The 23,731-nt window shown below is 36.7% G+C and overlaps 1 protein-coding gene across 3 annotated transcripts in view; it reads left to right on the top strand.

Moving 5' to 3' along the window:
* PPM1B (protein phosphatase, Mg2+/Mn2+ dependent 1B) overlaps window positions 1-23,361 on the top strand; it is a 60,237-nt gene extending 36,876 nt beyond the window's left edge. For 2 of the 3 annotated variants that reach the window (XM_066178499.1, XM_066178497.1), the window contains exons 3-7: window positions 2,466-3,329; window positions 5,234-5,351; window positions 10,573-10,684; window positions 13,699-13,756; window positions 19,674-20,884. In XM_066178499.1, coding sequence (XP_066034596.1) covers window positions 2,484-3,329; window positions 5,234-5,351; window positions 10,573-10,684; window positions 13,699-13,756; window positions 19,674-19,934 — 1,395 coding nt within the window. In that variant the 5' untranslated portion in view covers window positions 2,466-2,483 and the 3' untranslated portion in view covers window positions 19,935-20,884. Of the gene's footprint in view, window positions 1-2,465; window positions 3,330-5,233; window positions 5,352-10,572; window positions 10,685-13,698; window positions 13,757-19,673; window positions 20,885-21,491 lie in introns of those variants that run through there. The other variant, XM_066178500.1, reaches the window with a different exon arrangement.
* Window positions 23,362-23,731: the final 370 nt, after the last annotated feature.

Here is a 23,731-nt window from a genome sequence, read left to right as displayed (position 1 = left end):
CTCTGCATCCTTTATTTGCAGTATTAAATGGAATATTTATAATATTAAGAATATAATCTTGAATAGCGTCGTTTTCTTTTTTCCAGGTTTTTATGAGTTGTAAAAACGTGAAACTACTTGTGAAACAAGTCAAACTACGGTGTGACACATGCCTTTGGTTGTTTTTTGTTTTTGTTTTTTTTTAATTGTGTTTTATTTTACGGATATGAAACACAACACAATACTGAGCTCACAGGCCTTTGCAATTACATGGGGTTTGATCTTTTTCCTCACTCTGCCACATGATTTCTTTCACATTTTGATTTTAAGAATGTAAGGACGTACTTAACACAATTAAAGGAATTTCATAGAAGGTATGAAGTATTAGAGGGTATCTGTCATTTTGGCAGCATTTCTGTCCTGTGTAGCAGTTTAACTGGTAAAAATGCTTTGTGTGCTTTTAAAGGAGTTTTGTATTGTGTATCATTTGTGAATAAGTGATTGAGAGATATTAGAATGCTTTCACAAGTCTCCTTTATGGATATTAATTGCACCGTTTAACTACATGGAACTTGTTCAGCTCTTAACTGAGAACATTGATTGCTGAGAACTCTGTTTTGTGGTGGTACGTTGCACTGCCTTGCTTGCCCTCTGACACAGATTGATTTTGTTTTCAAAGCAAAATCAGATGTTTTGAGAGAGGGGGTTGTGGGAAGTTTTGAGTACCTATCTCAGTGGTGGACACACTTTGTGTGTCCTTTCCAGGGATTCATAGTGTTACAAAAAACTGCTGAGCAAGCAGTTGAGGCCTCTGTAGTAGTGGGCACCTTCAGCACTGCGTGGAGATGATTGTAGCAGAGAGGTAGTGTGAAGTTTGGTTTATCTCTGTGTAGTCCTCTATACTTCAAAGGTGTTTAGGTGAGGGAAATGGCAGGAGTAAGGATTAATCTCTTCCTAGCCTGGCAACGAATTCTTAAACTAGAACTAGATTATCATGACTTTAGACTCTGTAGGTAGGTATTACTGTGTCAGAAACAAGTGACTGCTCAGGATCAATCATGGCAGAATTCTTGCTGATTATTTTTGGATGAAATTTGCTGTAATTTTCACATCTAAGGATTTCATAGGGTGATGATTTTTAGCATGGTCTGAAGTTGGGATATCTGAGTTTCTGAGATCTGTGGATTAAAGAATATATTCTCTGCTACTTTGTAAAGGGCAAAGTAGTTTTTCAGGTAGGACACTTGAGTCTAATACAGGAGAGGAAAGCAGAAGTCTTCTAAAGCTTTAATGTAGATTATTCACATTTCACCTGTGATCTTGCATTCTGGAGATTGTCTCCAAATACTGAAGAGCTTCTAACTTTCTGTGGATTATTTACTTCCCTTAGCTCCTATCTCTTGTAATTGAATAATTTTTGACATCAAGATCTTTGAACTTAAAATCCCATGTACGTACATGAAAGTGTTTGAGGGATGGCTGAGTTGAGGTTGTTCAGCCTGGAGAAGCTTGGGGAGATCTTATAGAGGCCTTTAAGTACCTAAAGATAGCATACAAGAAGGCTGGAGAGAGACTATCGGCCAAGTGTAGTGATAGGACAAGGGAAATGGCTTCAAACTGTAAGAGAGTGGTTTTGGATTTGAAATAAGAAATTCTTTACTGTGAGGGTGAGACATTGGAAGATATTGCCCAGAGAAGCTGTGCATGCCCCATCCCTGGAAGTGCTCAAGGCCAGGTTGGATGGAGCTTTGTGCAGTCTGGTCTAGTGGAAGGTGTCCCTGCCCATGGTGAAGGGGGTTGGAAGAAGATGATCTTTGAAGTTTTTTCCAGTCCAAACCATTCTATGATTCTATAGTAAATATTGAAATGTTGTTTTATGAAGGACTAAGTATAATTTGTTAAAAGATTCCTGTGGGAGGTTTTCTTGTATTTAAGTGGGAATTACTGCCTTGGTTCCTTTGGCCCGTGGTCTGTGTTCCCCTATGGTCACTTTTGCCATGCCTTACAAGAATACAGAAGTGACATGGCACATGCAAAGCTAGCGAGACCAGTCCGTTCGTATTTATGAACATGAATTGATTTTCTTCATGCCACAGTAAAAAGAAAGTAGGAAAGAAAGTAGGAATGATATAGTTGTTGTTTTTCTGTCATAAATTAGTCTCTGCAGAGGATGACAAAACCAGCAGGGCTGCAAAGGTATGTGAACTACTCTGCCTTCATATGGAGATGGCTTAATTTTTATGAAGTAGCTCTTCAAAAAATATGGCACCCCAACAAAAAATACTAAAAATGCTAACGGAGGTTTCTAAATTCACACTTCATTCATGTCATGTATTAATTTTTTTTCCTCCAATATAGTTGTTGACTTTTGCACGTGTGCATGCTTTATCACTTGTTTTATAAAGAAGAAATACAGGAAGCAAATACAACAAAGCTTATATGGAGTGGTGGTTTTATAAATAAGACGGCTTCTCTCTGTTTTCCAGATTCAATATTCCATAAACATGGGTGCATTTTTGGATAAACCAAAAACTGAAAAACATAACGCCCACGGTGCAGGGAATGGCTTGCGTTACGGCCTCAGCAGTATGCAGGGATGGAGAGTGGAAATGGAAGATGCTCACACAGCCGTTGTAGGTATTCCCCATGGCTTAGAGGACTGGTCCTTTTTTGCTGTCTACGATGGTCACGCAGGATCTCGTGTTGCAAATTACTGCTCCACGCACTTACTAGAACACATCACTAACAACGAAGACTTTAGGGCGACAGAAAAACCTGGATCTACTCTTGAACCTTCAGTGGAAAATGTCAAGAGTGGGATCAGAACTGGCTTTTTGAAAATTGATGAGTATATGCGCAATTTTGCAGACCTCAGAAATGGCATGGATAGAAGTGGCTCAACAGCAGTGGGAGTTATGATTTCACCTGAGCATGTATACTTTATCAACTGTGGTGATTCACGTGCTGTTCTCTATAGGAATGGACAAGTCTGTTTTTCAACACAGGATCACAAACCTTGCAACCCGAGGGAGAAAGAGCGAATCCAGAATGCAGGAGGCAGTGTCATGATTCAGCGTGTTAATGGTTCATTGGCAGTTTCTCGAGCTCTGGGGGACTATGACTACAAATGTGTTGATGGTAAAGGCCCTACAGAACAACTTGTTTCTCCAGAGCCTGAGGTGTGTGAAATCTTAAGGGCAGAAGAAGATGAGTTTATCATCCTGGCCTGTGATGGAATCTGGGATGTAATGAGCAATGAAGAGCTCTGTGAATATGTAAAGTCTAGACTTGAAGTATCAGATGACCTGGAAACAGTGTGCAATTGGGTAGTGGACACTTGTTTACATAAGGTATGTAACTGTTTTCTCCAGACAGCTGTTCTAAAATTATCTTCTGGTTAGATGGGTACAGTGCTAACAGCTGTTCCTGGCCTACTGTTCCCCTTCTCCAACTTCTTTTCCTCAAAGTTCTGTACCCATTTGACTGTATATCCTTGCTGAAGAATATACAGCGTCATGCTATATGCTTGGAAAGGTGATAGCATTTGCAAAAATAAAGGGTGTTTTTCCTCCCCCCCCCAAGTAATGCTTGCATGTAGCTCCAGCTCTAAGCTTTGATTGTAAATACAAAATTTGTAAAATTTATCTATTCTGAGCAAGGTGCTTTGTGGGTTTTTTTGTTCTTTGAAGTTGGGTAGTGTTTGTATCCTTTGCATAACACCAGTGTTGGCACCATCTCCTCTTCAAGGTGTTGCTTCTCTCTCACGTGTGCCCTCAACTCATTGTAGCTTAGGTGGAGTAATACCACCTTTGCATCTGAGCTTTCTTCTACTCCTCAGATTTAGTTTTTTTGGAGCAACTACTGTTTGGTCTACGTATGTTAAATAGGTATTCCATTTTCAGTGTTCCCTGACAAGTGCAACTCCTGCTAGTACAGAGTTCCTTTGTTAGGTCACATGCAATTATGAGGAAAATACTGAAATTCACAATTGTAACTAAAGGGTAAGTTGTGTGGTTTTCCAGAAATAGGGCTGCATTCCAGCATAAACCATACAGTACGATTGGTTTAAATACTGTTTAAATTGCTTTTCTGACCAGGAACTCAACCAGCCTTGTTAAATAAAGGATGCTCACTCTCAGATACTTCCAGTAAAACTGAGCGCTGGCCACATGTTTATTTTCCAAAGTCAGATCCTGGACCTCTGTAACAATATTAGAATGTTCTATTACGTCTTCAGACTTTGGATTGTACCACGTAATACTACGGTCCTCATATGCTTGGTACAGAAGGGAACGTAGGCTAACTCCTAAGCAGTGTTTCTGAAGGAATTCATTCTAATGTCAAATTGTGAATTGCTTCAGGAGAAGGATTTTTTGTTCTAGGTAATTAGAACTATCCAGTAGCTTGTGTTTACACAGCACCAGTGTGCAGTGACTAATGGCACTTAATATTCTACACAAAAAAAAAGTGAAGATTTTATTTTCAAGCTAGTAGTTTAAATTATGGTTCTGCTGGATCCCCTTGTAAGAGACTTTGAATTGTGTTTTTAAATTTGGCTGTGAATTATCATTTTGAAAATTAAATGAGTAGGAAAATTGTATCAGAGTCTGGTAGTAAAGAACTGGCATTAAAGTTATTATCCAAAAAAACCATCGGGTGATATTTCTGAGCACATGATAGGCTGTAAGGTCAGCTTGGCCATACAAAACACTTATATTTTATACATACTTCAAGGTGCTGTGACACAGGTGCATTCTGATAAACAGACTTGTAGTGCATGTAGTGGCTTACTTGAATGCCCTGCAACTAAAACAAATTAGTTGCTTGAGCTAAGCTATTCTAATAGTAAAGGGCAGTATTCTGCATTTCGTTTTGCAACAGGAGTTGTTTTACAATTTGGCTTTAGGTAACATTACACAACTGTCTAATTTCTGACCTGTTTTATTGATACTATTTTTAAATGGTTGACAGGTAGATAAGTCCATTAATTATTTAGACTTCAATACTAAGAATATACAGTCAAAATCACTCAATTTTAGTGAGTGGTACATTCGGGACACTGAGAGGTTCTTTCTTATTGATGAAAATACAAGATTTTTTCAGACTTTCTTTTTTTTCAGGTTTATCTGTAGTACTATTTTTGGTAAAAGTAATGTGATTAAATTAAATCATAAATTTGATTACATGTGATTACAGTAGAAAGATGAAGAATAAGACTAAAGATACTAACTTCTCTTTCATTTTTGTCACATAGGGGAGTCGTGATAACATGAGTATTGTATTAGTTTGTTTTTCAAATGCTCCTAAGGTCTCAGAGGAGGCAGTGAAAAAAGATGCCGAGTTGGATAAGTACTTGGAATCACGGGTTGAAGGTAAGAAATTCACTTCGTTCTCTAGATAGTGTACAAATCACAGTTTGATTGCGATAGTGAGCACAATGGTGTCATAATTATCTTGAGCATGAAAGCAAAAGCCATGAAAGACATTATTGCCACTTTTTGTTGGGTTAAATTCAGGCCTGGTTGTAACTTGGAACTTTTGTGTGTCAGGAAGAATGTTTTAGGCCATGTGCTTAGTCTGTCCTGGTATTCTGCAAGCATTTTCTTAATGTGAGCTTTAAGTTTTTACTGCTGGCTTCAGAGGTTAAAATGCAACTACCGACCTTGCAGAGTGTTGTATCGGCTCAGTAAATTGTAATCTTGGTAATGTCCTGCTTATGAAATATTAAATGAGATATTTGTACTATTTCTTCCCTTTTTCTGTGCAAGTTTTTGGCAGAAAGAAAAAGTTGTACTGCATTTTTGTGTCAGTGTTCCAGTAATCTAGGTAGTTGATATAGCCACCCTAAATTTTAATATATATGTATATTAAAGGTCTTCAGGTATGAGTTATCTCTGAGCACACAGCTGTTGTGCATGGTGTCTTTTCCTCATGTTTAAATGGGATCTACTTTGAAATGGGTAATTTGTGTTGAGATGTTGTAGTATCTCATATACTTGTAATTTCTGTTGAGACTAGAGAGCACTAGTGGTCACTTCAGATGCTAACTCTAGGCCTGTTTCTTGGAATTTGGCTTACATCCCAGGCTTCCTAGATGACACTAGTTAAGATAAATACCTGTTATCTTCTGTGTCAGAGTAGAGTGCATGAACTGTTAATAGGCTCTGGGAGAGAGCCAGGAGCAGTTGCCTTCACTGGCAGCAGTCAGGTGTGCACAGTGGTTACAGGTTAGTATTCCCAGCTTCTTGGTGGCTGTTCTCTGTTAGCAAATAGGTGAAAGATAGGTGGAACTGCAGTGGATTTTATTGCTTTTATAAGTGAATGTTAAGATTAATTGAAAAGCCATCAAATAATTTGTGATCAGAGTGTCTGGATTAACTAATCTATTAACTGATTATTTTTATCTCTGCTACCACATTTAACTAAATAATATATATACCCAAAAAAGTAGTTGAGAGTTTGTAGTCCAAATTGATGTGGAGTCATTGCAAATATAACTCAAAATGATTATTTAGCTAAAGTGCTTCAGAGAAATAAATTGCTCCAAAGCTTGAACTTTTTGCTTCAGCACTTGTTTTTTTGTTTTTTTTTCCCTTCTTGAGTTCCCTGTGTCATTCTGTGTTTTGCTATTTGGACAGAGTTCAAGGCCTTTAAAAGGCAAGTATTTAGCAAGAAATGACAGCATGTTCGAGGAATTAGGACAAGGAGTGGAAAAAGTAAATGAAACGGACTTCAGAAGAACTTGAAATATCTGTCTGAATTTTAACAAATTTTCGCATTCATAAATTCTATGAAATTGTAATTTTGACAGTCTCCATAATTAAAAGGAAAAACGTTGTGAGATTGCAGTTTACCTTACCTGTGTGCCTTGAATATTATTAGTTCAGAAAGGATAAAAGCCTTAGCAAAATGTTTCAAACCACTAAGCAGCATGAGGAAAATTGTTTAGAAATGTATTGGAGTTTTTAAAAAGTATCTGATTTAAAGGTTTAAGTAGTGAGCAGGGGAGTACTTTTGACTTTAAAAAAACCCATGGAGGCAAGAGTATCATCTCAAGTGTTGGAGTTGGTAAATGTTTTGGAAGGTGGAGTTTTTTTGGTTAAGACAACTGCCTTAATTAGTTTTTTATTCATCTTTTAACTTGATGTAGAAAACACTGTATAAGGTTTGCCTGACAGTTTGAACTGTCTTTGACTCTAAAAACATAAAGCCTGGTAGATATGTTGTGACACTGATAATATGGATTTGTTAAAAATACCTTTCTAGAGGCTGACTATTCCTTTCAAAAAGCAAATAATGGTGTTTGAACACAAATTAACAAGTACAACATTAAATGAAAATGTTAATGAGTTAACAGCTCACAAGTTTATATGCAGTTGGCTGATAGCCAATAACAATTATATTTATACCTGTAGTAAAAACATTCAGAAAAAATAAGGTTGTCTTGGAACTACTGAGCTACAAAGATAGATGTTGTCAAAGAATGTAAACTATGAGTTCTCTTGGATACCCTCCACTTCCACTTTATGTTTGACTCATATAAATCAGGGCAACATTAGAACTTAGTATAAAATCCTTTGGGACTTCCTGAAGCAATTGTAGTTTGATCACTGGTGTTTGTTCATAATGAATATACACTGTTCTGTTTCTGTTTTCCTGTGGACCTTAAATTTCAAGCTGACTGTACCAAGCCATCAAACTTTTTAGGCAGCAGGGTTTTTTCACTACCATACTTGGGCATTTTAAGCTCTGGTTTCCAGAGTTCTTAAAAAAGATTTATTGTCTTAATCCCAAGAGATATTTTTTTATTTTAACAGATTGATTAAAAAGCAAACTCAGCAAGTCATCGTTTACAGAGATTTCCAGTGGAAGAAATATATACCAATACTCTGTTGCTAGTTTGAGTTTTGAGGTTGACAGCATGTGGATAACTGCATTCCAAAGCTGCCACTTGTGGAGTATACTTAATGAGGTTAAGCTTGTGCCTGAGTCATTTATGACTCTGAGCACAACCCTGCTTCTGGTTTGAGTCATTTAATTGGTCCATCTCCAAAGCACGGTCACAGTTACAGACTGGTTTGGGTCGGAAGGGACCTTAAATATCATCTAGTTCCAACGCCGCTGCCATGGACAGCGCATCTTCCACAATGTTTTGGGCAGTAGTGAGGTTATGCTAGGTCACTCTTTTCTTACTGCCCCTTGCAAATACTGCTTTCTGCTCTCTGTTTTTCAGAAATCCAAAGTTTGGTCCCACAAAGAGAAAACTAGGCACAGAAGTCAGTTCAGTTCTCTGATATGATTCCGTTTATTTGAAAGGGTGTATCTGTTTATTTGAAAGGGTGAATTGCAGTTAATAACAGACAAACCACAGAACTCCACAAAACCCCAAAAACCACTAACCCCACGTGGTCTGTGTAGGCTTAAACAGTCTTACTGGTAAATAGTCAGTTAATCCCCCGAGTTGGATGATGCATTTTACATATGTGGAATATATACTGTGTAGAAAACTGATTTGTCATAATCTGATAACTAGGCATGGAAGGAGGTGCTGGAACATGGAGAACTTGTATGCTTTCTGGTTGGGGACCTGAATTATGTAAAATTGAAGTAAAATATTAGCTGGATTTTCAAAATGCCTATCCATGAGTGAAGTGTTAGACTTTTAGTGAAAAGTGTTTTAGAGATAAAGTAGTAGACTTTGTAGTGGACTTTCATGAATATACATATATAATAGAATCAGGAATTATTCTTTAAGTGTCTGAATTATATTAGCAATGCAAAGCTATCTCTAGGGTTATTCTTAACATCACAGAGATTAAGGTGAAAACTTTGTAAATGCCCATAAATCTGTTTCTGAAAATATTTGGTTTCTTTCTCTGGTGGCCTTTGTCAAGCACATCCACAGTGTATATCTGCTAACTCATGTGTAGTGACAACAGGTCATACTTGCTCATTTGCTTTATCTCAATTTTCTATTAGGAAGCTTTTTTTTTTCTTTTTTCTTTTTTCTTTTTCTTTTTTTTTTTCTTTTTATAAAGAAAGGGGACTCATTGTGATAGTTAGGAGAAGAAAAAGATAATGATTAGTTCATCCGGAATTCTTGCTTTGCCACCTTCTAGAGATGGAGAGAAGATACTCATGGTTCAGTTCAGCACTGCCTGAGAAGTTATTTTCCAGTATAAATGTATTTGTTTCTAGTACCAAGAAATTTACAGCAATCTTTAGCTGTGATTATTTTCACCTCTTTTTAAGAAGATACAAAGCCCTTATGCTTGCAATAAATATTTAGAAATTGTTTTCTTTTGTAGTTTTTCTTATTATTAATTCTTGCTTTTTGTCTGCTTTTCCTATGCACGGAATGTGCTCTTGGTATAAAAACTATATATTCATAAGAAATGTCAAATGTATCTCAGCAAAATTGTTATAGCAGTACAGTTGCTTCTAAGTAGAACTACACAAAAGGATGCAATTTGTAAGAGGAGTTGTCGCTAATTTGTGTGGGTATGTGTGGAAGAAGTGATCAAAATCCTAAGAATGCAATCAGTTGTAAGAAAATTAAATTATTTGATTCCTATCTTTGGATAGTAGTCAAGATACAGAATAGTACAGTAGTTAAGATACAGACTGAATTTTTTTTTTTTAGGATGGTACTAGAGAGGATTAATTCCTAATTCTTCTTCAAGAGATTTTTTTATCTAGAACAGTGTCTACAAGAAATAGCACTCCATTCCTTAATTTACTTGATTTTCAGAAAAAATATCCTCTCTTAAAAATAGAGGACTTGTGCATACAACTCCAAACCTTTTTATGCCATGGTCGTGGTTGATTGAATAGAGGCTGATGACTGGAAGTTGGTAGCATTACACCTGTGGGTGTATACACAGATATTACACATTCATCTTAACATTAATCCCGGTGAAAGAGAATATGTGAAGATTTACTTTAGCTCAGGTAGTTCTTTTCCAAGCTAGAAGAACTTACTAGCACTGAACTTGACTTGTATAGTATGTCAGCTTTGAAAATTGAATATAATTTTTAATTATTATTAAAATAAATATTTTCAATTGTTCCTCATCAGTTCCATATTCTGTTTTGTCCACTTGAGTGCTAATATTATCTATCCATTATCTGTCTTCTTGATTGCATGGTGATCAGAGTGTTTATGCACTGGAGATTGTGGTCTTTGAGGATACAAGGTGTTACTCACAAGGAAACGTGACAGGATCCTGGGGACGCATTGGCTTTGTGGCATGTAAAGTGTTGCACTGCAAGAGAAAGCTAACTGAAACAGACTCTCAGCTGCTGTTTTTTCCCGAGAGAACAGGCTGCTATATCCAGGGTATTTCATTCAATTCGCAGTCTGCTTCAGAATTTCTCTTAGTGAGTAAGGTTTGATGCATACTGGAAATACAGACTGTGAATTTAAGCACTCTTCCACCATGCAAAGACTGTTAAACTAAAATGTAAAGAATGTTTTTCTGTTTACAAGTAACTTTTTTGTAATGCCTCTGTTAAGAAATGATAATATCTTACATTTCACTGTCTTAGCTAATGAGTGGTATTAATTCAGGATTTCTTGTGTTTTTAAATTAGAAATAATGGAAAAATCGGGTGAAGAAGGAATGCCTGATCTTGCTCACGTTATTCGTATTTTAACTGCAGAGAATATCCCTAATTTACCACCAGGGGGTGGTTTAGCTGCCAAGTGAGTACAGTACTGGAATTGCTTGAACTGTTAAATTCACTGACACTCTTTCATTTAAATGTTTTAAAGTTTTGTTATTGTAATAGCTATACTCAAATCAAGTTTTTATATTTGAAGCTAGTTTACCTTTTACAGTATATAAACATCTGTGTCACTGTTCCTATTCCAGAATTGTAAAGAGGAAACACATAATCATATTCTGGTACATAACATGAATTTATTATGTCCATATGGCCATTTCCAAAAATAAAAATATATGTATTCTTGGCTTTTTACTGCATTACATTTATTAAGAGCTATCAAACAACATGAATATCAAAATGCCAGGAGATCAGTTTTCCTCATGTCATGTTTTCCCAACCACTTAATTATAAGTTTGGGACATTACTTATTTGCTCAGCACACATTCTCATAAAATAATTGTTTTTATTTGTTTAGTCTGAAACTGAATGATAGATAACCAAGAATATTGAACTAGAAAATTCATCTTAAAACTTAACAGGAACAAACCTTCAGAGATTACATTGTTTTTCTGGGGAGCCCAGTGGTGATGTTCTGGCAATCTATAACTTAAGGGTTTTAATGAAAAGAATTTAGGATTGCATAAACAGTTGTTAATCTGGAATTCTCCAGACAGTAGGACTCGTTCCCATGCATAGAGCATGTTGTTTCTAGAATATTCGTATTTTACAAAATATGAAGTCTTGTCCTCTGAACATTTGTGTGTATGTACATCTATTTTCAGTGCGTGAACTTGTTAATGACCACTCTTTGCCATGATTATTTGTTTCTAGCCTTGGAAGTATCTGTACATTCTAGGCCCTTTTCTCCACTTGTGTACATTCCAGGCATTCAGAGAAGCTTTGGTGTGGCTGTTCTTCTTGGTGCCTCCCAACCGCTGTGTTTTGTTGTTTTGCTCATTAATAACTACATCATGTACTGCTGCACTATTCTGGATCCTTGATGTATAAATTCTGTTGTAATTTGTTGTGATCCAGGTTACATTTTTCATGGACTTGGTTCAGAATTTCCATTTTGGTGCCTCTCTATTCATCTTGACTTTTAAAGTCCCCTGACTTCAGGAGTGTACCTGCAGTTTCTTTCGAGAGAATATTATACAGTCCTAAGTAGCTTGTTCTTGGCCTCCAAACTTGGGACAAAGACAGGCAGTGATGTATCTAAGTTCATTTTCCTTGCAGGAAATTAATGGAAGTCTTGGAAAAAATACTGCTGCACAACCCAGATCCACATACTGTGTAACTTAAAACCTTTGTCCTAATAGGAGAATATTCTTTTTCTTGAGGTAATTATCCTGGGATGTTACCAGGTCATGAAGAAGTTACACTTTGTCCTTGTGTTTGAACATCAAGACCTGGCTCAAACAGATTGCAAGAAGATCTTATCTGTGGCAGTCATCCACGGTTTTCGCACCAGTTGAAGTTGCTCCCAATGTTTAGTATGTCTGAGCTGAAGAAATGCAATACAGTGTTACTGTGACTAGAGCACGTTTTCAAACCTTAGGAACCCCTTTAATAACTCCATTTATATTAGCACTGTATAATTCCTTCAAGCTTCTCACTTACTTAGAAGCCTGTGCTGGCCCACTCTTTGAGATGGGAGATGTACAGGTGTCAACTCTGCTGTGGTCAGCTGATGGCGCTGTTTTATCTTCTAAAATCTTATTCTCCAAAGACTTGCCTTGCTTGACTCCAAACAATCCCCTTGTGATTTCAAATGCTGGCTCAAGAGTGGAGGTTTGTTGCTGAAGGAAACCAAAGTCCTGAGCTACTCTGCCCTCTGGGCCTTAGTAGTTCTACTCAACATCTTGCTCCTGAGTTTTGCCATGAAAGAAAAGCACAGAGCAATACACTGGTGAAAGTGAGAGAAGTGGATTAAAAAGATTGGATAATTCCAAAGGAGCTGACTTTCATATCTATTTAAACCCACTGCAGTGGCTACCTGCTGCTTCTATGGCAGTCTTGCTTGGACTGTCCAGGCATTTTCTGTTAAATTGGAGGTGCCTTTGGTTTATGTAGTACAGACATTCAGTCAGAATTGTGCCATTCCCCTGTCACTAAATATGGAGAGAACCCTTTCCTCTGTCATCGGCAAAAAGATTCAGTTTCTTTTCTCTAGGAAGATCTTCCACCAATTCCAATGGATCCCATGCTACCTCAGATATGCAACCTTTCCAGATTTCTTAAATATTTTCAGAAGGAGCCTCATCAAACTTGCAGCATCCTCAGTGTTCTGGGGCAGAAAGTTATGTTGCATCAAGAGCCATGTATATTTGAGACATTTGCTGCTGGTTTGACATCTGATGCCTTTGTGCTCTTTAGAAGAGTCAGCAGTTGGTGCCCCTCGTTCTGTAAGACACAATTTTTAGAGATCTTGGTCATTTCCAGACTTAGGAGTCTTAGTCCACATAGCAGTTCTTTTTTTGTTGAAGGTGTCAATAACTTTGATCATATTTATTACAGCTGTCTGAATGTTTCCCAGTTTAAACTTTGATTTGAAAATGTGAGGACGTAACCTTTTTTTGTATACTCTGCATACCACACTTCAAAATTTTGTAGGCAAGCTGTAAACTGTATTTGTGATAAAGATGGGGAAAAGCTGAACTGTCTTCAAGTTGCACATCCAGAAATAAGGCAAGAAAACCAGCAATTGTTCAAACTTGAAGAATTTTTTATAACGAGCAAAATTATAGATTTGAATGTTACTCTTTACAAAATCTGAATATGCAGCTCTAAAAAGAGGTGGACCATGGAGAGGGTAAGGTAAGAGAATGAATGGTTTTACTTTGCTCAGTCTTTACAACTCTTGACCAGTTGCTAGATCCCCAAATTCTTATTGAAAGTGAGTAAAGACAGAGTGGGTTTCATCTTTTTAAAAGTCAGGTTAAAAGAAAAATATCTTAGATTCTTCAAAATGCCTACTCTGATCAAACTTTTCTCCATGTCTTGAAATCCTTTGTTTTGCTTATTTCTTTTTTTTTGAACTTCTCTTTTTAGGCGTAATATTATTGAAAACGTGTATACTAGGCTGAATCCACACAGAGACAGTGAGGGGGTAAGTTCCTATTTTGATTGCTATATCTCTTTGTTAATGTGAACATCAGTGTTCTCCTACATTAAGCAAAAGTGTTCATCACTAGGGAAAAAGTACTAGAAATACAAGATACATATTGTAGCATACTGCTTTTTTTACCTTGCTTTGGATGAATTTGATGTAGATGTTCTTTCTCTAAAAGACAGAAAACTGACACCCAATTCTGAAAGACTTTTTAAACATCTAAATGACTCCCACTTTCTCAGTCAAACCTGTGAGACAACAATGCAGGGCTTTTCTAAACTACGATTTATAATGGTAAAAAATTAGTAGTCAGCAAATCCGTTACTTAACTGGCTGTTACATCTGCTGTCCAGAAATGTAGTACAAGAGGGGGCAAACACACTTCCTGTTGTCTTCTGTAAGAAGGCCTTGGTACACTGAATATAAAAGACTACAAGACTAATATTGATTATTTTTATTGCATTTACACGGTCTTTTTATGTCCCATCTCTACTGGTCTAAGCAAAAGTAATTTTAGATTACTTCAGTTATGATTTCTGAAATGGCTTCCATTCTTCTTCCCATTTCCTATGAAGTTGAATTTTACATCGTATGTTGAAATATGGTTTATTGTACCTCTAAACCTGATTCCTAGGTAGCTCTTAATATTAGTGTTAGTAATAACTGGTGTTTCTATCGACTGTGGTTAAATTTGTTTAAAAGCTGTGAAAAACTGAAGAACTGATAAAAAACATCAGTGCTTGTACACATTATCATTTCCTGTACAGTTTATGTAAACTGTTTTGTGGAGGTACCATTCCTATTCTAGTAAATCATTTGTAATATTTTTTTCTTCTGAGATGGCTACAAGGCTTTCAGTCAGGTAGTTATTACAGTGAATGGTGTTGCACTTGAAGTATCTTTAAATTATCAGTTGTGCACCATGAGATAGTAAGTACACAGTCTCACTACAATTTTTACTGTGTCTTTTCCATTGTCCTCTTCTCTTAACTGCCTATATTTGATTTCTTACCTTTAGTTAGAAAGCTTGTGTGGGTGGAAGGGGCCACTGTTTTGTTAGCGTGCAAATGGAGAAGAAATCTCTTAACTTCTTAATTTTTTAGGATTTGTTCCTCTGTCTAGTTTGAAAGTGATAGGATATACCTTTTTCATTTCACTTTCAAAAAATTGTGCAACAGTATGACAAACCAAGATACACCGATTATTCTTCTTTTCAGCTTCTTTAGTCCCTCAGGAAACTCTGCACCTCTATCAGCCTGCTACTACTTTTTGTATTTAGCCAGAACTTCCCCTGCTTTTTCGGGAAAAGTTATTGGTATATGAGGCTTATTAAAAAATGAAATAAAAATTAAAACAGCATAGGTTTTACAAATTAATTGATATTTTAAGAAGAAAACCTGAAAGTTTGTCTAATGGTTACATTTTAGAAATGTTAGATGCCATAGTTGCATTTATGATGCATCTCTTCTAAGTCTAGATTTACTTCTCAGTAGCCCTGCAAGTTTGCTGAAAATCCTAATATGCTGTACAGCATCTGTTTGTCTATTGGCTCCTTTTCAGGAAGTGTTTGTGCGTCATCCATTTTAATTTAATAAAGTGAGGTAGCTAACCTAAATACGCATTTTGCTCGTAAAAGAATATGCCATTAACTGCTTTGACCTTTCTTGCAATTAAAATCCCTGAGTAGTTGGTTTGGCTTTTAATTTGGTTTCTTTCAGAAGAGTTGTGAACAGTAGACCGCAGTCTGCTTCCTAAATTTTTCTTACGTTGATACAGAAGTGCAAATAGAGTGGTTTAGATTCTAGTTCAGTCTTGTGATAGCTTGTCATTTTCCAGTCAACACCTACCATTCTATGTGATATTGGCCCAGAGCCATTTGAGAGGATGAACTCCCTCTTGGTGAAGGATACAATTCCTATTTGCATCTTCCCAGCAAGTTATCTTAATGTCCTTGAAGTGGATGAATCTGGTGGGCCTCATCTCTGAGACAATGAAAACATGAGTTTCTTGCTGGTCTTCCTCAGTTTCAGGTGTATGTGTGGTGATCTTGTAGCCTTCTGAAATGGATACTGTAGTGTCCAGAGATGTAAAGGGGAGGAAGCTATTCAGTTGTTCAACATCAGACTCTTGAGAATGTCTGCATACAGTGATAATGTTGCTGCACATCTTGCATTTAAACAGTAAGCAGAGGTAGGAAGGAAACAAACAGTATATCCCGATGATGACATTGCCAAGTGAGATTGAAATCTGGCTAATGATCCTGTTGTTTAAATTAGTAGGAGGCAAGAGCAGATGTTCATATGAAAAAGTAGATGCTAGAGACATGGATGCTGAGTCTGCAGAGCACAAAGGTACTCTTGACTTGCACCTGAGCATCTTTCCCTGTGTGTAGTTAACAGTGAGTGCACCCATGTCTGCTAAGAGTGGGTGTTATGCAGAATACTTTTGTTACTGACTGGAAACTCTGCCTGTGGCAATCATCTGCCATCTTATGGTTGTATAAAAGGTTAGAGCAATTGTTATTGTAGCAAAATAATAATGTAGTTAGTTGCTAGAATATTAATGCAAATGACTAAAAAAAACCCTCCAAACCACACAAACAACAACGAAACAATCAGATTAATATTTGCAATTGAGAATATGGCTGCTTTCTAAAAACTATACATTTTAGCATGTAACAGTTTTAAAATAGTTACTGTGAGTTCCTGTGAACTGGATCATAATAGCTTTGCAAGATACTTCTTAGTGTATAAATTAAATCCTTGATTGTCTCTCTTTCTAGATTAGTTTTGTTTTACTCAGCACTGTAAACATTTCAGGTAGTCTTGCACTTAGATTTTTTTTTTATTATTATTTTTTTTTTGGTTATCCAAACTAGTGATAGTTGATTTTTATTCTTCACCTTTGCATTTTCTGAGAAATCTTAACATAGAGCTGAAGTAAGGAGATGTCATGCAGAGCAAGACTCTGAGAAATGAAAGAATCCTTATTACAGCAGTATTCAGAGATCACTAGTCTAGGTTGAGGGTCCTAAGTTTTTTCTGCTAGGAATCTCAGCAGATTACAAGTATTTTATAAATCCGGGGTTGGAGAGAGCCCTGTGCTGTGGTCACAATGAACAACTTTAGCGATGTTTGAGCAGACTTCTGCTGTAAATGTGGTGGCTTGTGCCTTTACCAATAGGAGTGAAAGCACAGAAATCTGTTATGTATTGGCACCTGATGCTTTCAGGTCTTTAAAGGGAATTTAAAATAATGTATTCCTAGCTAAATAATTGTTAGCACTGTGATGTTACAATACCACTGAAGAGTTGTTCTACTTCCTGTGTTCAAGTGCTACTCTTTCTCTGTGACTCTGCTCTTCTCTGACCATTTTAATTTTTTGATGTGTTGTTAAAAGTAGGAGACTACTATTCAGTTAGATTACTTCACTGTGTATATATATCTTTAAACAGAAGGAACAATGTTTAAATTACAGTGGCTGTGTTAATAGTTCCAATGGCATTTACTTAAAGCTGCCTTTGAGCATCTTACTTGAAATCAGTCGTGTTTCTCTCTTCTTTTTACAAATAATACATGCTGGCAGTTGACTGAACCAAATCGTATGCTACACGTAAAGTGTAAATGGACACAACTTTTACACTATTCTCACAGCATCGTAAATCCAGTCTTTAACACATAGCAGCCGTTTTAATTCACATATTTTAATAGCAGAAAACTTGTGTAAAAATTGTGAATGCTCATGTTGAATATAGCTAGCACAAATTTATTCTTGATTTTTTGGTCAGTAGCACTTCAGTTGAATTGAAATGTGAAGGAAGACAAATGTTGCCCTGCACAATAACCATACTTTCCAGGGACCTGTTCTAGCCACACATCATTAGAGAGAAATCTTTGTCTATATAGTGTATAATATATAAAAGAAGCAGTTTCTGTCCTACTGTCTGTGGGGTTTCTTGTCTGTTAGCACTGAGGGAGACAAGGGAAGCACAAAATAGCCTGCTGTAAAATAGGGTGCAGCACCATGCAGGATGTGAGTTTGAATATCAAACGCTAACAGCATTGCTAATTCAACTCCTACCAGCATTTGAATTGCCCAGGAGCCTCAGGGCTGCTATTATATTGCTTATTGCTTTTACTCTTCAGTGTTGCATGGAGCAAAATTATTCGCTTCAGTCTGCCAAAGGAATTTTTAAAGATCTCTGTATTGTGAAATGGGGAAATTTCAGGGTGTATCTGTGCTAATGTCAACCTCAGAGCAAAACTGATGGAGTAGACGAAATACAGAATTTAAATGTCTGAATTTTAAAAAACTGGAAGTCTTCAGCTATGTTGCTCTGTTTAATATTAGCTGGATATATACATAACTCAGATTTTTTTCCTTGTCAAACCAAGAAACAGGATACATCTGTAGCCTCTTGGTGCCCTGGGTTTTTGCTGACATTGTGCTTGTAAGGCATTAAAGCAGTTCCATTTCATACATTAAAACAACTGCCTTTATCTTGCTTCTCCTCACTGTGCTCGTGAAGAGAAGAGAGTATTGAATTCTTGGATATTCTCTTGAATATTTTCATGTTTGAATATGGAAATACCAGTACATGGGAGTCAAAATATCTCCAACTAAGACCAGCAAGCCACTGTGAAAGTATGTCTCTTATTTCCTGAACAAATTAAACTTAGAGGGATGCTCATTTTTGTGGTAAAATTGTCCCCATTTTAACTTGGACTGTGCTTATCAGTCTGGGGACTTTTATTCTGGCAACATTACACGGGGCATGCAAAATCTGAATGATGCCAAGGTATTTTCTCAATACTGCTATTAAACTTATAAATGAATGACAGCAGTACTTGTAGTTAGGAAGCTTTTGGACTACCTGACAATAAAATGAGGTCAGCATGAAAACAAGGCAGTCTGGATTTTGCTTCTAATGTCTTGCAAAATCTGCTTGCTTCCAGAGATAGTTTTATTTGTCTAGATTGATAAGTTGCTAGATATTAATAATTTATAATGTGCTGTTGCCTTAAAGCAGCAGTACTGCTTTTGCACTTGAAATACCTAGTATCAGTGTCAAAGCACTGTAGCAGATGTGCATGTCTATCACCAAAAAACACAACATTTTTTTCAACTGAAGCCTTGTAACCAAGCAGCTCATTTACTGAGGAGACTTCCATTCCGTAGCCAGCATTCAATACTCAGTTTTTGTGCTGTAGGTTTTTAGGTTTGACATTAAATAATTGTTCTTCCTGCTAATTTTTCTAGGCAATACACAATCTCTCCAAAGGTGTGTCTTATGTTGTTCAAATACCAGCATTTCCCGTGCTCATGGGTAGCTGCTTGCTTCTTTTCTGGCAGCATCATGCATGCAAAAAACCAGAGTGTTCACTAAAACACTGATCATTTATTTTGGTATGATGCTTCAACTAAACTGCTATCAGTAGAGTTATGTATTCTCTGAGTTTTTCACAGAACTGTGCTGGTACTGGCTGTGCAGAAATTCACAATTAAATATATTGACCTGGTGGCTAAAGAAGCTTAAATTTTCAAAATTTTCCACTGATAAATGACCCAAGTTGTGGCAGGTATCATCTGTATTTAGCAAAGACATTTGAAATAAAGATGGAGTTAATTGGGAAGGAGGTACTTTGACTGGCTCAAAATGAACTGAAATGATTAAAACGGCTGGTTTCAGAGTTATCATTTCTTAAAATATGTTGTTTAAAAGGATGAACATAAATTACATTGTTCTAAGTTGTATGTTGCTAATAAGGCGTTTTACATTCAAATAGAGAGAGATGTTTTCGCAGTTTGAAAGAAAGATTGGTTTTTCGGTTTGCTTTTTTTTTTTTTTTAATGTGGTTAGAAAATCTTTTAGTTTAACTACTGATCTTTTTGGGGTGTTGAATCTCAACCGAAGGAGCCCGTCGCGGCCGAGGAAGGCGGAACGCAGGGGAGGTTGGTGGAGGCGCTGAGGCAGATGCGGATTAATCATAGGGGCAACTACCGCCACCTGCTGGAGGAGATGCTGGCCGGGTACCGCCTGGCGCAGCTGCCGGGCCCGGGGCCGCCCCAGGACTCCGCGGGCCCCGAGCCGCCCCCGGCCCCCGCCGGCCCCGCACCGCCAGCGGCACCGCGCCCGCCCGCGGGCGGCGACCAGAGCGGCCAGCAGCACGCCTGACACTCACAGCGAGCTAGCGCCGTGCTCTGCTTCCATCGCCACCTTGGGCACTGCTAGCCTGGAACTGTTTGGCTTTACTGTAGTTGTGTCTACAGATTGTTTATACGGAGCTCTTGCTTCCTTAGAAGTTCGGCTTCTCTGGGATGTTACAGTAATTGCATCCTAAGTTGTGTAGCAAGATTTAACTTCCCATTTGAGATTTTGATTTTCTTTTTTCAAATCCTGTGTCACCAACAACAGCAATCTAACATGAGTACGCAAAAAGGCATTTTAAAACTTCTTCTTTTGAGAACATTATTAAATTATAGTTTTAATGGTGTATGTTTGCTCATTGTAAAGTAATTTACATCTTAGTTGTGTCTTTTGTGCAATTTAATTCAACTATACAAATCCTTCAGTTTTTTGGTTTTTTTTCCCAACGTCATGTACTGCATGTTTGTGTTTGGTTTGTGTATAATTTCTATTACAGCTAAATTATAAAAGCTGTTACATTTTAGGTTGTCACTTATGAAATGTTTGATTTTTTTTTCAGTTTAGATTGTATCATACCAGTGTTCATCATAAATACTGATTTTTCTAGACAAATGGTATTATTACTTCTCAGATTGTAGCATAGCATATATCCAGAAGTGAAAATGTACTTAAATTTAGTACCTAGTGTCAAGTTACAATAATTTGTGATCAACTGAAAATAAAGAATATGCTGTGGAATAATATCTGTATGCATATTGACTCTTTTAAGTGAGTAATAAACCTTCTTTGAAATGTTATCATTCTGACATGACTTGAAACTTCATAGCTTCTGATGTGAACTCATGGTGTTCATTAGTTTCTACAAAGCTTTGAGTGATGTTGGGTTTGGAGCATTCATCATAATCCTGTATTTGGGCAACATTTCTCAGGTTCAAGCTAAATATCAGCCATATAAATGAATAAACTATTCTTCTAAAGTTTGTCTTCTGCCAAATCTTTTTCTTGTCTCTTGGGGTACGGTACATATGTGTACGTCCATTTGGGTAGGTCGGTGATTATACTGGGACTTTGCAGTAGTGGTAGCTCATCTGCCAGTAAGTGAAATCTGGAAGTCTTGTGTCAGTTGTCAGTTCATAACATAACACTTGCACAGAAATATAATTGTTCAAAACAGGTACAAATTTCACCGCCTTAATGAAAATGACCCGGTGGGAATTTCTTTTGGACCAGGAATAACTGAGAAGCTGAGTTCCGTAGTATTTTGTAGAGCTTTTTTTGTTTTGTAGTCCACAGACGTAGTATGTATTAATAGTTGTGATTTAGTATAATTTTAGGTAAATCTTGGTTTTAAATCGTTCTGCTATAAGACCTTTACTGGATTCCTGTTTTATAAAAGTGAATTCCATCATGATGTTGACAAACAGGAAGTGTGTGTGTGGAAGTGGGCAGGTATGGAAAACAAGGAAAATGTTTTCTGTCTTACACTAATAATCTTCTTTATTATGCCACTGAAATCCAAAGTGCAACAAAATGTTTTCATTTGTATTGGTGAGTAGTAATGTTTCTCCTCTTCTTTTCCTGTAGGGTTCTGGAGATCTAGAAGATCCGTGGTAGCCTTACAAATCTGCTAAAATGCTTTTGATTCTGAAAGGGGGAAAAAACTTTTAAATCTGATTTCTTCAATACAAGGGAAAATTTCTGGTGGATTTCCAACATTTTGTGAAATGGGCAGAAAGATATTAGAATTTTCCATCATTTGTTCATTTTTGTGTTTTCTGATATTGCCACTCTTAGCATTGCCTGTACTACAGTATTTTTACCAGCCTCAGGCATACTGATTACATCTGTAAATGAACTTTGGCCCTAAAAAAGAAGGAAGGAAGGAATATTCTCTCAGCAGATCGGTGTATGTACCTGAGGTGCACAGGATTGTAGGTGTACTCTGAAGATACACTGTGGCTTATTGAAACATGCAACACAAAAGCATGAGAGAGAGTACGAGTAATTGTTTGAGATGTTTCTTATTTCACTTTACCGAGTTGGAAGGCTTTGCAGCTCTGTGGCTTGGAAGTAATTTCAATTGGGCAATCCGCTATCAGATGTGTTTTTTTGGGTTTTTTTAAAATTTTTCCAGTTTTACCTGTATTACCAGACCGTTAGGTTTCCCTGCGGTGTCCAAATTGTGATACGTTGCCTACTGCTTGCTTGAAGATAAGTGTATTTGGCAATAATATATGAAGATTATAGGCATCTAAAACCAGTAAGAGTTTTACGCATGTGTACAACACACCCTTCAACTCTTGCTAGAGAAAATTTTTTTTAAAAAAAACCAAACTGATGAATTTATAGTTAGTAGTGACTTGCTTTGACATCTCTCACAGCTGCAGGTTTTTTTAAAAATGCTGAAAATTTGCCTTTATTATAATGTAAATTGTGGTTATTTTTTTTGTTCTATATGTGGTTTTCTATAGTTTTTTGATTTTTTTCAGCTTAAGATACAGACAAAGTCTTGTGTAATATGGGTATAATTTTTAATTGTTTGCATTATTTTCAAAGTTCAAATTATCACTTTGAGATTACTATAAATACACTTAAAATTATCTATTTTAAATTAAGAAAATATTAGAGATATTTTCATGGGTTCAATGACCTTTCATTTTATAAGCAATGGGCATGGTACAGAGTGGCTGTCATGTAAGGTACTTGAAGATTCTTAGTTTAATTCTATTTTTGCAATAACCTTGACTTTTTTTCTGACTTCTTTGAGTTGTGCATGTAATGAGTCCAGTAAATGCTGAAAATGGGGAAGAGTAAAGTATTTATCTAAAATAAAAGCTATTGGGGAGGGGAAACAATGAATGTATCCATCTGTACATGATTTACATGCTGTGGATGCCTTGTAAACATTTTCCTATTTGTTTAAACTGTGTTTCAGCGAGGATGTAATTGCCCTTGTGTGTAGTTTTAAGCTAATGACAGTCATCAACTGGTTTTGTGTGAAATTAAATTCATGGTATTTTTCTGTAACTTTATCCCCATGGTGAGTCTGTAAAAACCACACGCTCTTTCATACTGATGCTGAAGGCCAGCTTTTCCAGTCATTTTGATTCACTGTGTATCTGATTTTTTTTTTTTTTTTTTTTTTTTTTTTTTTTTTTTTTTTGGTCTAGAGAGGATTATTGCCACAGTATATTTTATTTATTCATTAGATTTTAGCCTTGTAAGTTAAAGTGTTTTAAATGATGATGTTAACAGGTATTTGTCCCTTTACTGGTTTTTTTGGGGTTGTTAAAAGATAGGGAATGAAGAATGCAAAATGGTTTATTGTTCAGACTGTCCGCTCTGGTCCAACCCTGTACTGATAGTACCTTCCCAGTATGATATTGTGATGTTTCATACAATACAGTGAACATAACCAACTTGTTATCTTCAATAAAGGATTGCTAAAACAGTGTGACATGCTTGCTATTTTCTTGGGAAGGACTTACTAAGAGGATGCGAGTGTTCCATATGAAAAGATAACTCAGTAAGATTTGTGAGGTCTCTTGGTTGAAGGATTTCTGTTTGTTCTGTAGCAGATGCGCCCCTTTGTCTCAGAAGATCACAAGTCTCAAAGTGGGCTTCTCTGTGGGAGGAAGGAAAGGGCAAACAACATTTAGTGCTCCTAGGACAAATCCATCCCAAGTTCAGCTGTAGTCTTAGTCCAGCTACGGGAGAGCATTTATTTAAAGACTAAAAACTCAGATTAAACTTGAATTTTTGGCCAGCTATTTCTTGAAGTTTCTTAAAGATCTGAGATTAAACCTGTGACATTTCACTGTTGC

This window comes from Chamaea fasciata, unplaced genomic scaffold, assembly GCF_029207755.1.
Source record: "Chamaea fasciata isolate MVZ Bird 193981 ecotype frontalis unplaced genomic scaffold, bChaFas1.0.hap1 SCAF_3, whole genome shotgun sequence".
NCBI lineage: Eukaryota > Metazoa > Chordata > Aves > Passeriformes > Sylviidae > Chamaea > Chamaea fasciata.
The sequence above is the reverse complement of the archived record's forward strand: the minus strand, read 5'-3'. Positions and strand labels throughout refer to the sequence as shown.